The 17,535-nt window shown below is 38.8% G+C and overlaps 1 protein-coding gene across 5 annotated transcripts in view; it reads right to left on the reverse strand.

The window, feature by feature from the left end:
- The window catches only part of ZGRF1 (zinc finger GRF-type containing 1), a 30,617-nt gene extending 13,111 nt beyond the window's left edge, over nucleotides 1–17,506 (reverse strand). The window contains exons 1-16 of one of the 5 annotated variants that reach the window (XM_079990176.1): nucleotides 17,349–17,506; nucleotides 15,611–15,665; nucleotides 15,356–15,436; nucleotides 15,192–15,248; nucleotides 14,522–14,707; nucleotides 11,715–13,809; nucleotides 10,906–10,985; nucleotides 10,171–10,269; nucleotides 9,360–9,545; nucleotides 8,525–8,651; nucleotides 6,742–7,397; nucleotides 5,693–5,825; nucleotides 3,162–3,340; nucleotides 2,409–2,596; nucleotides 1,714–1,853; nucleotides 98–244 (exon numbers count right to left, since the gene is read on the reverse strand). In XM_079990176.1, coding sequence (XP_079846302.1) covers nucleotides 98–244; nucleotides 1,714–1,853; nucleotides 2,409–2,596; nucleotides 3,162–3,340; nucleotides 5,693–5,825; nucleotides 6,742–7,397; nucleotides 8,525–8,651; nucleotides 9,360–9,545; nucleotides 10,171–10,269; nucleotides 10,906–10,985; nucleotides 11,715–13,809; nucleotides 14,522–14,707; nucleotides 15,192–15,248; nucleotides 15,356–15,436; nucleotides 15,611–15,631 — 4,375 coding nt within the window. In that variant the 5' untranslated portion in view covers nucleotides 15,632–15,665; nucleotides 17,349–17,506. Of the gene's footprint in view, nucleotides 1–97; nucleotides 245–1,713; nucleotides 1,854–2,408; nucleotides 2,597–3,161; nucleotides 3,341–5,692; nucleotides 5,826–6,741; nucleotides 7,398–8,524; nucleotides 8,661–9,359; nucleotides 9,546–10,170; nucleotides 10,270–10,905; nucleotides 10,986–11,714; nucleotides 13,810–14,521; nucleotides 14,708–15,191; nucleotides 15,249–15,355; nucleotides 15,437–15,610; nucleotides 15,666–17,297 lie in introns of all 5 variants that reach the window. The other 4 variants (XM_079990174.1, XM_079990175.1, XM_079990178.1 and 1 more) reach the window with 4 other exon arrangements.
- Between the last annotated feature and the right edge of the window lie 29 nt (nucleotides 17,507–17,535).

Below are 17,535 nucleotides of genomic sequence, written 5' to 3' on the forward strand. Positions count from 1 at the left end.
AATTGATAATTCAGTTTCATAACATATTAAGTGTTGGCTGTATTTTGAATTTGAATCATCTGTACAAAGATGTTGATTTTTTAAAAAAACATCTTACTATCTGAGCGCCAGTTTGAGGGACTGTAACCTTTGAGAGGTACCAACTCCAATTCATTGCTAGAGGATGGTCCGAAGAAAACACTGCTTGCAATGAAAGTATCCAAGTGTTCAAAGGTCAAAGTCTTGGAAACAACCCAAAGATCATCTGTCAACACAATAAATTAGTTTTATCAGTTGCATCAAATCACCAGCTTCTGAATGGACAAAATCAAATCTGGACTAAGTCTTTCGCAGCGAATAAGTTATGTCCCATCTTATTTTTTACTTCCTAGTTCTGCTTGTTCAAGAGGAGTCTTGTGTGCTTCGCCTTCTTTAAATAAACAGTGTCAGGTAAATTTTGGATGCAATCCTATTGAACTAATGGGGGTTACTTCTGAATAGAAACATAGATTGTACAGTATATCTATTTTCATATTAAGTATTAGTGTATTCTCAAGATTTCTATTTAAGGTTGTAGAGCTTTTCCCCAAGGTTTGTTTTAATTTTTGTTGTGTGTGGCACTTTAATCTTGCACTAATGGGGGTGGAGAGTTATGACAACTGCCTACACAGGTTAATTTATAAAATAAAATAGAATTGATATGCAGATTACCCACTTGTAGCAATTACCCACTTTTTAACCGATTAAGGCATAAACAAAAGGACAATTCCAGGATACCAGGATTAATTCTAACAAAGTGACAGCCTTATCAGTTATTTGATATACAGTGGTACCTCGGGTTAAGTACTTAATTTGTTCCGGAGGTCCGTACTTAACCTGAAACTGTTCTTAACCTAAAGCAACACTTTAGCTAATGAGGCCTCCTGCTGCCGCCGGGCCGCCAGAAAACAATTACTGTTCTCATCCTGAAGCAAGGTTCTTAACCTGAAGCACTATTTCTGGGTTAGCGAAGTCTGTAACCTGAAGCGTATGTAACCCGAGGTACCACTGTTTCTAGAATACAACTGAATATGTGCTTTGCTAACTGTGGATTGAAGCTACAAAATCTATTCGTAACCAAAGTATCGAGGAGCTACAAGTGGTCTTCACATATCTCACTTTTCTGATACAATCAGTAGTAAGTGTTCTCATGTATTCTCTTACATCTTATACTAAGATTAATTAGTATTACTTTCATCACAGGTGCTGTGTCATGAAATTGATATGGTATTCCTTTGAAAGCTGCATCCATCTGCGTGAGAATTATGTGTCTTTTAAAAAAGGAAACAACGCAGTTCAAACTTAATTAGCAAGACATATTACCATTTAATCTTGTTGGGTCACTAGAACTAGAAAGAGGACTGCCTATACAGTCTCAGACACCACTTTCCTAAATGAGTTCATTTCACTAGACAGAAGCAACGTATAGCATAAAGGTCAGGGTGCAATGCCTTTGAACAGAAAACTATGTATGAGCTATATAAATCAGGCCAAACTGGAAATGGAAATCGTTTCCTCTATGCACGTCAACACCCTGAAAATGGATATATGTATACATATACACACATATGCAGTATTTCCAAAGACAAATCTTAATGTGAATATACTTCAAAATAACTGAGGCTCCTATGTGTGATATCAATGGTTTTAGTTACGTTTTGCCCTGTTACAGTAAGATGACAAGAGTCTACCCACCTTTGCTGAACGCAGATGAGTGCTCCTTTCGGTTCAGCTTAAGATATAATTTGCTCTTAGAATCACAATCAAGGTTCACATTTGCAATATTGAATTTCTTCAGTTTATCAAATTGTTTCCTTTGAACATCAAAGGATTTCCTATTTTAAAAAAGAGAGAAATATACTGAAAAAAAGAGAGAGAAATATACTGAATAAGACCTTATGATTTCTGTGCTGCCTTTAGATTTGGCACAAATATTCAAGGTGATTTACCAGAAGACTGCAAGAGAGTAAAAAAAACCCCAAATGAATTATGTGAGCAATATTGATCAAATAACTACTAAACTCTTCATTAATATTAAGAAATGTTGATTTAAAAGCATCCAAATAGTTTCATACACTCAAGTTGTTTCAGGGAAGAATTTCTTGAACATCATGCTGCATAACAAATATTAAAGCTGAGGTAAAGTAGCTCTATGAATCTGTGCCATTGCCTTGATCTCACTGGGTCTCCACACTACCTGCACTGATACTCTCAGGTAATATTGGGGCTTTTTAATATATGGACACTTTTGCAAAATAATGTGAAAAGGTCAAGTCTGAAGTAGCAGAGAACATTTGTGATTATTACCCTTCACTAACAAAATATGATGTCAGACCAGTAGATCGATTTCTACTGAGCCAGGCAGTAATATTCATGTTTAGTTAACATACCTCATCAGAAGCTGGCATTCTTCATAGAGGGAAACATTTTGACTCCTGAGGTAGGTTCCAATACTCTTTGTGTCGTGAAGTACAACACCAGGCCTACTTTCCTTCTGTCCAGGGTTTACATCCTCTAGCCACTTAAAAAAATTGCATCGATTACCTTTAGGAGCATCACAGGCATAGAAAAGGCGGCCCTAAAACAAAATGTAAGCCCAAAAGCTAAGTTATAGGGAACAGGCTGACCACCCTACACCAGCTCGTTAAAAGTATTAAACTTCACTTCTGAAATTTTTTTTGAAAGTTAGGGAAAACTAAGCTTTTTGGACAACACCCTGGAAAAAACCAATCACACTATTGAAAACTAACATAGCATATGCTTAGCAGCTAAATAAACAAAACCAGGAATGCAATCCATTATTACATCTAGTTGTACCCTGAACCCATTTATTTTGAAACATGTTGCATTAAAATCAGGGGGACCTTAATCCAAATAAATTAGCATAGGAGTGGGGTACTACAGCATCTCATTATCATGATGTCCAAAAAACCCCCACTGTCATGGTAATTAATACTTTTTAATAATATTGATAAAAATGTAAGCTCATTCATTGAACACAATTCTATATGCAGCAATTTAGATATTCTAACCATTCAGTTTTACAAAAAAATTATAAATCTATGGACTTATGTATGAAAAGACCTTCAGCATGTATTGTAATATTTCTGTAGAGTACACCTGAGATTACTCAAGAAACTTACCTTATTTCGACCTTCTTTTTTAACCATAACAAGTTTACTCGCCATCTTGTGGTTGCAGAGTGGGGCTGAATTCTCTTGTCCTTGTGCTCTTTTCACTGAGGTATAGAAGGATATATCCACTTTTTCCAGAGCTCGGTGTAGTTTTTGCGACAGCTCAAACAGCAATATGTTTAAATGTTCTTTACACAAAATAGAAACAATAAAAAGTAATTTTTTAAAAAAAGTTCAGTGTAGTGGGGAAAACCTATTAACTGTAAAGACAACTCCTTTGTGTGTCAAATATTGTTAATTTGAGCTCCTCCAGAAATCTAACCAGTTTCTCACTGCGACTCTTTAAAGGTAATGGAATCACTTTTAAAATCTAGGCCTGTTTACTTCTTCCCCTTTCATCAATGGAAAGGTGATCATGTAAACAACAGTGAGTTTATTGCTAAAATGCACAAGTCTTTGGGAAAGGTAACTGAGAGGGTCATGACAGGAGAGTTGCAAATATTCTTGAATGAAACAGATTATTTTGACCCACTTCAATCTTGGTTCCTGTCTGGTTCTAGAGCTGAATCAGCCTTGGTCACCCTAATGGATGATCTTTATCAGTTTATTCTTCCTTGACTTCTCAATGACTTTTGATACATAATCTCTCAGCAGCTTTTGATTGCATTGACCATGGTATCCTCCTGAACCAGTTCTGTATTGGGAACAGTTTTACAGTGGTTCTAATTCTATCTTGGCAATCAGTTTCAGGTTGGATGACATTTTTCAACCCCATGGCACTTATGCTGCAGGATGCTGCAAGATTCCATCTTAACCCCAACGCTCTTCTATATGAAAATGTTGGGAGCAGTTATTAGATTTGCAGAGAGGTGTCCTCGAACACTCATAACTGGTTCTTTGACTGACTGACTGAGAAGAGTCCCTGAAAGTCCTGGATCAGTATCGGGAGTGCTCCTGGATTCATTCTGCCGCTACAGGCCCAGCTGACCTCAGTGGGCAAGAGTGCCTTTTACCAGCTTTAACAATTAAGACTGTTAATGACAAACCTAGACAGCATCTTAAAAAGCAGAGACATCACCTTGCCAACAAAAGTCTGTATAGTTAAAGCTATGGTCTTCCCAGTAGTTATGTATGAAAGTGAGAGCTGGACCATAAAGAAGGCTGATCGCCGAAGAATTGATGCTTTTGAATTATGGTGCTGGAGGAGACTCTTGAGAGTCCCATGGACTGCAAGAAGATCAAACCTATCCATTCTAAAGGAAATCAGCCCTGAGTGCTCACTGGAAGGACAGATCCTGAAGCTGAGGCTCCAATTCTCACCTCATGAGAAGAGAAGACTCCCTGGGAAAGACCCTGATGTTGGGAAAGATAGAGGGCACAAGGAGAAGGGGATGACAGAGGACGAGATGGTTGGACAGTGTTCTCGAAGCTACGAACATGAGTTTGACCAAACTGTGGGAGGCAGTGGAAGACAGGCGTGCTCTGGTCCATGGGGTCACGAAGAGTTGGACACGACTAAACATGGCCATCTCTGGACTGTAATAGCCTGACCATTATCTAGGCATTGCAAAGGAAGCAATTCATAAATGAAGTAAATAAATAAATAGTTACCACAAAGTGGCTCCCCAGAAGTATACAACTTGGGAATTGTCTTCAGGCAGTGGCTGAAACACCCTGGAATTATTTGACCGTATAGTGATTGCTGACTTAGAAGAAGAATCAAATATGTTTTCCACAATTTTAGGTTCAATACTTCGAACAATAGCAAATGTTTTGAAGGTTTTCCAGCTAAGCAACTGCAATTCAACTACTCCCAGAACACTGGCAATGAAGCTTCTAAATAAAGCCAAAGTCCTGCATTCTGCTTATCCACAGGTTTGTGGCTTTTATAATTTTTTCTCATTTATACTTCATATGTAACATACTGTATATTATGGGCTCCTTGCTTCAGTCATGTATCTTTTGGTATGCCATTTGTTTTTCCCAAGGAAAACTACGTATTATGCAGAGGATCCATAATTAGAATTCCTGACAGTCTTGTTTGCACTTAAAAACAAATTTGTACTTAAATGTTGGGGTGAACAGCAATTATGGGAAATTTAATCCTTCTATCTATTATAAATTGGTCCCCTAAAAGTTTGTTAATCTTGGTTGGTGAGGGTGGGGAGAGAGAGAGAAATGCAGCTTGCAAGAAACAATTTAGACTGGGAAAGTGGTATAGAACAAAGCAGTTAAACATCTTCTTCTCCAGCATTGCTTCTCCATTAAAATACAGAGACCCTTTGAGTGCTTTTAACCAAAAATGAAAACAACGCACAGAACGGTGCAGATGAGATTTTCTGAGATGGTGCAATTTAGACTGCACAGGCAACCACAGAGGTGACTGAGAATGTGGTTTTGAAGGCCAAATCCATGTGGCAACTGTTGAAAAAACTGTTATGAGGACACTCACTCAATATTTTATCTCAGATTTTGTTGCCCTCTAAGAACCACCATCAGTGAATGTACTGCAATGTGGAAATTAAAGGTGTTAGTCATACCCATCAAAGCAGAAGTAAAAACCTGCTTATAATGTGCAGGAGACTGAAACTCAGCTGGGATATACATCTGTCTCTTAGGAACACTGGTAGAGTTCACCATTTCTACACTGGGAAAGAACAATTCACAGGTGTTCTGAAATATAAATAAAAGGCATGCATGTAAAATCATATTTCATTTCCATCTGATTTAATACATGGGTAACATATATTCAGGCATATCATATTAGAATTAGAGCAATGACCACCCTCTTATTCCACACTGACATTAAATATCCCACAAACTGCAATCATGGGGATATTTATATTCATGTTTGCATTCTTACTGCCTATTTACTTCTCCATTCCATCAGCCTAACATCTACAGAGACAAGAGAATCAAAACATCCAAAGGACATGTGGTCCCCTTCATTTCTCAGAGCCACAGTGAGTGATGGGGTGAGCAAAGACTTGTTGCCATAGCTGTGGGAAAACTACTGCCATGGCAACAGGTTTTCAGCTCTCTTCAAATACATCACCACCTGCAGGATGTCTTGTGAATAGCGAAGGGGACTCTTGTGAGATTGCTCTGGTTGCAGCACTACATGACAATGCATATACAAGGGGAGACAGTCCAGTACTTTGCTGCACTGCTGAGTCAAAACACTGAGCAGGAACAAGAGTAAGAGGATGCTTGTAAGCCCCTTCTCCTACATTTCTGCAATCAAGAAAAGCAGCAACTCTAAGGACTATAATGTAGTACAAGGACATATAACTCCCACCTCCACTGGGCCACATCTGTGGGTGGTCAAGAACTTTGTAAGAGAAGCATTGTCAGGAACCTGATGCTTATAGTGAAATATTTTTTGATGTAGACAATAAAATGCAAGATCAGGGTTGATTTCCTTTATATAATATTTCAAATTGAGTCATAAATGCTATTTGAATATGTAAAAAAACCAACAAACCACTTTATAGATGAACACATGACTAAACTATGAAATATTCACAACTATTTTTGGAAGCTGCTTTGGCAAAATCTATTCCTAAGACTTTTGTGAACAGTTATATACCTTGATGTGTCTGGTTGAACTGTGGCAATTAAGCTGACCTAACACCTTTAGTCCTTCCTCCGTGCAAAAATTCTGATTTAAGTGCAGAGAAAGTTTCTGTCCTTCTGAAACAGAATCTTGGCTGCTAAAGTTTCGCTGCTGTTTACAAAGCATGCTTTTCAGCATCTGCGGATGCCCAAAGACTGGAGGGCTTTCATTGACGGCATGACTCCAACCCTCTCCTATGTCATGCAGTGGCATTCCAAAGGCACTCTCAGCTCGGATGTCATCAGTCATAACCACTTCGCTGCTGTTTTGAGTTCTCAAGTCACTATGAGTTGTGTTTTGGTACTTCTGCCACTTGCTTTGTCTCTTTTGTTCTGATACATTAGGGAATGCAGACTGTGTGATCACCCCATGTCTTTCTTCTCCACACTTTTCATGCACAAAGGTTTCACACATGCTGTCCTCAGGCCCTAATATTTTTGACTTGCCATACATGCTTATTCCCGAGAAACCAAAGGACTGCCGGCCTCGCTCACATGTCTTTACACTGGAATAAACTAAGTTAGGAACTTCTCCATCTACAGGTACAGTCACAAGTGGAGTTCGTGCTCTAAGGGGTAGTAGGAGTATAGACATATCCTCATCTTCTGGGCAGCTGGACTCTTCCATCTCTATGAAGCAGAAAGTTTTTTGAAGTGTCAATATTCAAAACAATGTCTTCCCTCCAAGTTTCCTGGGCGCTCTACTCTGATTTCCTTAAATCTTGACTTTACTACAGCAAAGATTTTGGCTGTATTTGCATTTCTTACTCAAAAGATTAAGACAAACCTAGCATAGCCAGTTAACTGAGAAAAGGTTCTTGATGTGGATAGTAATGTGTATCTTAATTACAGTGGTACCTTGGTTTTTGAACAGAATGCATTCCGGGAGTCCATTCGACTCCCGGAACCGTTCAAAAACCAAAGCGCAGCTCCTGATTGGCTGCAGGAATGTCCTGCAGCCAATTGGAAGCTGTGCTGGATGTTCAGCTTCCAAAAATCGTTCAAAACACTCACTTCCAGGTTTCAATCATTCAGGAGCCGATTTGTTCGGGAGCCAAGGTGTTCGGCTTCCTGTATTCTACCTGGGACAGCTCAGTGCTGATAGTCAGACCTCAGTCAGAGCCATTCAGTGATATACAACACAACAGAGGAAGGTTTCAGAAGGATGGGGTGGGGGAAAGGGGTCTCCTTCCTTCTTTCACCAACTCATAAATGACTCCTTTCCTAGGGTAGCTGAGATCCTAAACAGGAGCCCTCTTGTTATGAGCTGGGGATACACCAGAACACTATGTTTTAGATTCTCACTTGTTAACTGTTTCGTACTGGAGAAAATAATTGAGGTGTGGGGGGAAACACTGGCTTGGATCCTCATCTTAAACTCAATGAATGAAAGAAGCATCTGTTCATAGAAGAAGAATGGAACTCACAAAATATGTCCTTCCATGAGCAGAAGGATCTCTTCCACTCATGGAGGGTGGGGAGGCAGAGTCCAAGTCGTTTGTTCCAATAACAATTCTAAGCCAGAAAAGCAAATCCCATTGTCTAAAAGCTTACAATATGTACATGTAATCAAAGCAGGCTGAGAATGCTCAGAATGTACATATTATCTCATTGTAAGGCTATAAGAATCTGAGATCTATCACTCTGGTATCCAACACTTGCAAGCCAACTTTTGCACAAGGGTGCCTACTTTCCCCCCTTGCTATGTCTGCTGGCACAACCATTATTTACAACAATATCAAACAAAACATTCTTACGGAAAAAGCTTTTTGCATTGTCCATAGGTAAATCTGGAGATACCCTTGTCACTAGGAAATCGTTTTCTTCTGCTTCTATCACTGCCTTTTCACTGCTTGAATTTGGGGGAAAATGGCAGTCAGGAGGCTGTGAAGACTGCAGAGAAACAATTGTAAAGCTAAAAAATCAAGCACACCCAGCTGAATGCACTTAGATCTTTCACATTACTTTTAATTACAAAAAAACACACACAAAAACAAAGCAATGATAATGAATGATACCCAAACATCGCATGAACAGGCTTCTGGTCATGCAACAGAAATTTCAAACAATGCTTTACAGAGTTTCAAGCAAAAGAAAGAAAGAAAGAAAAGAAAAGAAAAGAAAAGAAAAGAAAAGAAAAGAAAGCAGCGTCCTTGCTCCACAAAACAGGAGAAAATCTAAAATCAACACAGGGAAAAATAACAAAATGAAGAGAGAAACAAGCCTAGGAAATGACAGATGTGAGCAGGTACAGTTAAACATAATTGTTTTTGGCTACCCCATGAAAATGCAGACTAAACCAGGGTTTGCAGAAACAGTGAATTCTGAAGAGGGATTAAAAGGTGGCACCATGTACATATTAAGGAAGATGTTTAATGCACCAGAAGGACCAAGGGAATTAAGTATATGAACACGTTTTCAGAGAAGTCATTGACAGATTTATGTCAGGAATGGGCCGACTGAGGTCCTTATTTGCAACTTTCATGTAGTCTTTTAAACCATGGTTATGGTCACTTAATAAATTATTTCACATTTTTGCCATATGTTCATTGATTAAATAAAGCTTTCCATAAAAAGCATTCTACAGTTTACCTGAATAAAGCCAGGCAGCACAGAGCTGCCTATTTCTTGGGCTGAGAAAAAACAGCCATCCTTTGTAGCAAGTTCAAATTCTGTCATATCAGCCTGTGGATCCCATCTAAGATGTGAAGAGGGTACTCTCATCATTATCTCACTAGCTGCAGATCCTCTCACTTGGTACCCTTGAAATTCAACTAGCTACATATATTTAAGAGATAGATTAATAAAAGGAAATCATAGGAGAACAAAGAACTACAATTTAACACAAACCATTCGTTGCTTGGGCCTGCCAGGGTAGAAGGTGGGAGATGGATTTTCACACATTTTTGGTACACCAGCCAGGAGCCAACAAGCCTGAGTTTTGGGCCACTCAACAGATCCATATTCCAGCCCCACCCCAAGGCTTTCTATTCATCTCTGCTGGGTGAGAGAAGCCTAACAACTATTCTAAGCAAACCTCAGCCATCAACATCAGAGGTTAGGAGGCCATCCTAAGAATACTTATTCATTATACCATTGAAAATTAACCTTCAATGATAAAATAAAAGATAAGATGGCAACTTTAATGCTGTCAATGAAGAGTTATTACCCAGGATCCAAACAGCTCGTTTAGGTGTGCTGAAGAGCTTGCACAGACTGTGGAACTTTTTACTTCTTATTGCTGAACACCTGGCCCTCCAGGTCATATTACAAAATGCTGTTTAAAAATTCCAGTTTCAAAAGTAGTCTGAGAAACACAGGTCCTGAGGTGCATAGAGGCAGTGCAGGTTTTGGGGGTGCTGGCTGTGGGAGGTTTTCCAAGTCATCTCTTTGTAAGCTATACCTTTGTTTGATTGTCAGCCACTTCAAAAGGAACCTGGTCATGTAGCATGTTTAATGTAGCTGCTGTGGGCTTCTCTGCATCAGTGTTTGAGGAAGCATTCTGGAAATGATCAGAAATGGGTCAAGAGAAGAATGCACCATTCTATACTTAGTACAGTCTCATTTTGCAATGCAGTGATATAATACAACCAGCTCATTGCCTTCAGAAGGCTGAATGGCAATACAATTTGCAATTTCTTAAAACAACAACTATATCTGAGCAAAAGCCCCACAAATCTATTTTACATTTGTGTAGGAAAAATGAATTTCCATACTGGAGTAGAGCAAATGTTCTATCTTGTCCTTTACCTACTGCAATCCTCTCCCACAAACCATCTCATCTCAAAATTTTCTTTAACACGATGATGCAGTGAGCTTATCAAATGAAATACGTTTTTTCCAATACCTACAATTTATGATGATGATTACTATTACTTTAATTTTTATTTTTTTATTTTTATGCCCCAATGAGTGTGGAGTAGTGTTGGCAATTTTTACTCCATCTCACAAAACTTGCTGTAGAGGGCCTCTTACTCTCTGCAGCCAGTTTTCAGTTGTTCAGAGGGGGTGGCTGATAGGAACACAGAAGACGACAGTGAGGTGGAAAATACATACAAGTAGATGGGCCTTCAGCTTGTATAATGGGATATTTACATAAAAGCTATTAGTGATGAATTAAAAAGTCCAAAAAGGTTACCATTTTAGGAGAACCAGAATGCAGGCAAGATGTTATCTGCACATCTTCAGAAAGGGGAACGTCAGGAAACTGTTGTGTAGCTACAAAAGAGAGAAAAGCACAATAAGCCTCAGTCATGAAGCTAGTTCAGTGATAAAAAATATTGAAGATCTATCTTGCACTCAAGTTGAGTGATGTTTTCAAAGTCAATGCTATTGCTTATAGGAATGCTAGGTGCTAACTACACATATTTTATTTTAGCATTATTAGCCACATCAGTGACAAACATGCTGCAAAGAAATCCACTTGTCTTGTTTTGATGTTACCGTAAACCATATCTGTTTACCATGAAGTTGCTGGACTTGGTTGTTTTGCTCCTCCCCACAAGCACATGGAAAAAAACAAACCATGATCCCTAGCTTACCATTATGTCCAAAGTGGATTGTGGTTTGCTTCACTCAAACTAGGTACTGTTGGCAAGCCAATAACAAACCTTGGGTATAGTGTGGTTTGTTTGGAGCAAAACAAAACATGATCTCACCATGGACAAGACATTTCCTTAGGAATGCTCAGTGGAGGGATGATGGGAGTTGGAAGTTCAACAACATCTGGAGGGCTACAGGTTCCCCATCCCTATTCTAAAGTAAGGTATTATCTCTTTTATTTCAGGATAATCAAGGAGACTGTTTCACATGCAGAACAAAACTGCTTTTGACAATGAATTAGCTCTCCTTACATTTCCATACTAGAAAAATGAACTAGGAAAACCAGTAGAAAAATACAATCAATATTTCAAAACAAAATTCTAAAAAAAAGAAGAAGCTAATAACCTTCAGGTCCTGTTGGCTTTTGTTTTTTTCTTGGTCTCTCCCTCGGTAGCAAAGAAGTACTTTCCTCTATCATTTGCAGGCTTTCTAAGGCTGTGCTATGTTCTGTAAGTGATTTTAACAGGCTGAAACCATTTACCAGCTGGGGAAAGCTTGAAGAGTCAAGTGAAGATTCAACACAAATAGAATCCTTTCCTTCATATTTACTGAACTTGTTAAAAAAATCCAAGTTATTAACTGCATTTTCATTTTGATCCATTTGTGATTCATCTGAAGTCTCACAAGTTAAGGGCTGAGTGAGTTGCCTCAAATCCAGATTTTTTCCTGAAGCAGCATCATTTTTGTCTGAAATATACTGAGGGGAACCATGAGAAATATTATATTTTTCAGTGAGAACTAGCAAATGATTGCTTTGTTTCATGTTGTTATGACAAATACCTAAGGAACTAGGTTGGGAATTACCTGCTCCAACCTCAATACCTTCTTCATTACTTTTGTCCATGAGGCAACCATGTAAAATAGCAGGAACATTCCCTTTCGCAAGACAAGTTGTTGGATTAGGATATTCACTATCATTCGCATCACAGTCCATATCATTCACCATTAACAAGTCTGTACCAAGATCTCTGTGATTACATATATTTTGGATATTTATTGCATTTGTCTCTACCTTTTCATCAACAATTATAGCCTCTGAATGTGGCAGCTTTTTAAGAAATGGAAGAGTTGCACTATTTTCCTCCTTCTTGTTAGGTTCCTCAGAGATTTCATCACAAACTTGCAGTGACTGGCATTCTGAGACACAATTCACACCTCCAACTTTTATGTTACTGTTCACTTGAACACCAGTCTCAAGTGGTGCTTCGGTTCCCTCTTTAAAGCATGCTGAACCTTGTGAAAATGTGTGGTTGGTATGAAGTTTTCCATCCTCTGTGTCACTAAACTCTAGTGTATCCAACAGATTGAAGTTAACCTCTATAAACTGCTTTTCTGTGTCACCAAACTCTCCATCTGCAGAATTATTTGAGAAACGTTCAGAACATATTACTGGATAAGATTCATTTTGCAGCTGATGGCAAAACCCATCCAAATTATCAATCTCTGTGCATTTATTGGATGTGGAGAGTTTATCAGCATTACAATCTGAGTAATTCATACTATCAACAGATGATAAAACTGTGCCATGCTCTTTCCACACGATTGATTCAGCTGGTACAATACTATGTGGTTGGTGTTTGACAGAACTATTACTGACAGGAGACATATTGATTTCCAAGGAAACAGGCACTTCTGGAATTTTTTTATGGTCCTCAGTGTATTGGTTCCTATTATCAGTGCCATCCTCTTTCAAGTCCTGAAGATCGCTAGCATTCTTATCATTGTATTCTCCCTCAACTTTGTCAGGAGACTTTTCAGCTAAAGACAATGGCAAATATACATCCCATCGGCTTTTTGTTTTCACATTTTTTCCTGAGAAATGCAGTGGTGCTATGTATTTAATGGTTTCTTTGGTTGTGTTGTTTGCAGAGCTCAAAAGAGGTGCCATCTTTTCTTTGAAGAAAGACTCTGTGCTTCTTGATGATTCAGATAAAAGTGAGCCTTCCTGATGGAATTCTGATTTCATCAATGCTGGTGATTGATTTCCCAATGATATATCAGTTTCATCCTCTGAAACTTTAGAATGTTTCTGTCCCCCGCTCAGAATTGCTAAGATTTGTGCTTTACTCCTGGCATTCTGCAAAACTGCCACACTATTACTTGCATGGTCGATTGATTTGGCCATTCCGTTATCCAGTTGAAATCCTGGCTTCAAATATTCACCATCTTCACCATCAGTATTATGGATTCTACTTTGTACCACTTTATGAGTAAAAGCGGGTGGAGTGACAGAATCAGCATCTGAGCCATTCACTTTGAAAGTGTTCTGATTCAATTCTGAGTGTAACTTAGTCTTGCAAGGGACAGAAAATAAAGGGGAAGTGGCATAGAACTCAGAAGGGAAGGATGAATGAGGATCCTTGGATGAAGGTGATACTACTGCTGCAGATACTTCCATTGTTGTCATTTTCTTTTCCACCTGCCGTGGCCCTTGGAAACCCTAAGAAGAGAATATTTTCAGTTTGTGGGAAGTTTAACAATTGAAGTTTTAGAATGAAGAAGTAGAAGTATGTACTATATTTCTGTATTTATTATGCAATATTTTACTGAATCACTAAACTAAAAAGACTGAAAAGCACGTGTTTCTTATGCAACAAAATCTGAATACATCCAAGTAGGATAAAATAACTTTTACAATCTCCTTAATAGTAAAGAGGCCCCCCACCTGAGCACCATGAAACAATGATGTGCAGTTCTATCTATTGTATGGATTTTACAACCCAAGAGGCACATTCCCCCAATATTAACCTTCAGCCAGCAGTGGGCATGGTCACCCCACTCGATTAATCAGTGTCCACAAAGCACTTCCTGCTCTATAGCTGTTGGATCCCCTTGCACAATTTGCTTCCATTTATTGTGTTTCACTCGCCTGATTATGCATTATCTCTACTGGTATTAGCCAATGAGCAATACAGTAAGTGACTTGGAACACCTTATATTGTAACACACTTTGTACTTAAGAGGCTAGAGATAAAAATGATCATCTATGAAACTGTCACATGCAGTTCAAATAGTAAAAAATCAGAGGTTTTTTTGCTCCTCCCCCCCAAAAAATTCTAACTAGCTATAGATCTCTATCTCTCTCACTTATTCAAAAGGCTTCCTTCTACATTGTGAGAGTGTAATAAGGAGAGGGAGAAAGAATGACATACAGTATGTTTTCGTTTTAGGCCAACTGGCAGACGCAGAGATGAAGAGGCAGAAGACTTCAAATGATTTCTTATTAACACTGGTACTTCTGTGTTCTTTGGCTGATCACTAAAACCAGTTTCAGAAGTTTTCTCAGCTTCAACCGTGATTAAATATTTCTCACTTTCTAAATCATCTCCTGGCTTTACCTAAAGAGAGAAATATGTAGTAGTGAGTATATATAAATGCATACTGAATGCAACACATAATGCATTAATACAACTTCCACCATTTTGTTATATATATATATATATATATATATGTGTATATATACCAAAATGAAGGTTTTAAGTGTTCATTTCCTCCTTCATCCTCAACAATGGAGAAAAAGAAAGCTTCATCCCCACCCACACCTATCCCTGAGGAGGAAGGGGGTGAAAGGATATCAGTGCCTGTTGTTGCTGTGCAAAGCACCAGGAAGATGACTGCAAAAAAATGCTGTGTTTTTTCCTGGCACTTTGGACAGCAACAGCAGGCACTTTAAACCCTGCTGGCTTTCTTCTTTCCCTTCCATGGGCCTCAACAAATGTGACCAAGATAAGCCAGCAGAGTTTGAATCAACTAAACAAGCAACCTGTCTTCCAGAATTGCTAATCAAGTAAAAAAAAATTAAGGAAAATAAAAAGCATGTACCTGGAACTTCACAAATATGCTATCCAAAACCTGTCCTTTGTCATCACATAAAGTTGCCTGTATTACAACAGAAAGAAAAATAGAAGAATGGTACTTCATTGAGCAACAAAACAGTAACACCCACAGATGGTATCAATATAATACTTTATTAATCAATATTTTACCTTATTGCCCCCTAGAGGGGACTTCAAAATTCCGTCTTGCCACACTTTAGATTTTTTAGTCTTTTGGTGTGTGTATAAAACCTGTTTTGATATATAAACAAACGTTTCAGTGACATTTCAAAATTAATTTTATTATATTTCATCGTATAATATTTTTAATTGATGATTTTGAGCCATCTTAGAGGGATGCCATGTCATCCTGATGTATGTGGAATATTGTTCTATATAATATATAGTTGAATATCAGAAACTCACCATAAATTCCTGAGAAGCCATCACAGCTGGCTTGCACTTCCAAATTTCATACCACCTGAAAGAAATAATATCCTGTTTAAAGCAATTGAATTTAATGTCCAGAAACCACAGACACACATGCATTCCTTTTTAAATAAATATTTCCTATAACTCATTCTATAACCCCTTAACTGCAATCCAAATTCCTTGAAGTTAAAAAAGCAATTTAAAATGCAATCTCATTTATGTCTTCTCAGTGTAATCCTATATACAGTATGTCCATTTTTCAATGGAGCTTAGTTCCAGTTTAGTTTGTAAAGAACTTATACCTGTTAAGCATGAGAGACATTCATCAGCTGTATCAACAACAGACCCTTAGTTTAAAAATTAATGTTGAGCTTTGCTGATTTTAAAGATTCTACAGTAATCTAAAGCGAAGTGTTTTCTTTGTTAGCCTCAATTTCATAAAACAACCACAAGGTGTCTCACATTTCAATACAGTATGTTTCTCTTAAAAAACATTAAATCTGTAAAATGATTTCTTGATTAATCTGCTAACTAGTTGAGTTCATTGACCACAAATCTAAAATGGGAATAATCACTTCTAATGAGAAATATCATTTATAAAAAAAAGTCATTCAGTACCGATACCATTAATGTATACAGGACTATCAGCAGCAGGCAAAAAGGTTTCTTTTGGGAACAAGGGAAGTGAGAGAGCGCAGCAAAGTCCTGAACCCTGCTGAAATCAATGTATCACACACTTATCTTCTCTAAAACAGGGATCAACAGATTGCAGGGTGTACTAGTAGAAAATAAAGGACCCTGAGATCCATCAGCGAAAGACAGGTGCAAAATACATACACTTAGAATTCTGGAACTCTAAACACATAGATTTGTTCTGACAAACTTGATGGAGTTTGAGGTACTTTTGTGATTTCATTAATATAATTGGGGAGGGAGGATCGTTTTGTTGTTGCTACTGCCGAACAATTAGCATTAGAAAATCTTACCAATCTACTTCAAATCGCCCAGATATCCACCAGTACTTTAGATCCCAGCCAACCTTCTGCCCACCCTTCTCCAATACTCATTTTTATGTTTTGAAACTGTTTTAAAAACGCTCAAGCAGTTGAAAAATATATTTAATAAGGGAAAGAGATGGAGCAGTGCAAGGAAAGAGTAGCACTATCGCAGTGCTTTTCTCAGGACTTGCTGCCACTCTGCCTCATCCCACCCCATCCTAGTGAGCAAGTGACAACACTGTCACAGCGGGGGCTTCACAGTTGCAGCACTGTGCCACATCTGCCATTTCGCTTATTATTTTGTTATTATATCTACACCCCAGCTTTCCGCCAGTGAATTCAAGGAAGCATAAGTCATTCTCTCCCCCTACGCGCTTCCCTTCTCTCTCTCTCTCTCCTCACAACAATCCTGTGAGGTAGGTTAGGACAAGTAATCTTGACATCCCATGTCTTTTAAAGGGTGGCTTTTCTTGGCGAGGGGGGTTATTGGGTTGTTGCTGTTTTTATTTTGATTATATATTTTGCGGTTTTATATTTTGATTTTGTTCTGTGAACCGCCCTGAAACCTCCGGGTATAGGGTGGTACTGTATATAAATTCAATAAATAAATAAATCTCGCCCGCCCGCCCCCCGAAGTCGCTGTCCCAGGCCGGCCACCCTCCACAAAAGGTGAACGAACGAACCGAAGGCTCGGCTTCCGAGCCCGGCTGCCTTCAGAAAAGAGAGCGACTCACTCGCGAGCCCTGACCGCAGTCGCGCGCTTCGGCCTGGCTCGCTCTCTCCCGCCCACACGCGACGCAGTTTCTCCCAGTTTCTGAAGTTTCCCGCTCCGCCAGCTGACGACGATGACGCCCTCTCTGCGCGACGCGAGGGTCAGCCGAGAGAGCCTAACGCCGAGGAGCGTCTCCAATGCCGTCAGCC

This window comes from Podarcis cretensis, assembly GCF_951804945.1.
Source record: "Podarcis cretensis genome assembly, chromosome: 9".
NCBI lineage: Eukaryota > Metazoa > Chordata > Lepidosauria > Squamata > Lacertidae > Podarcis > Podarcis cretensis.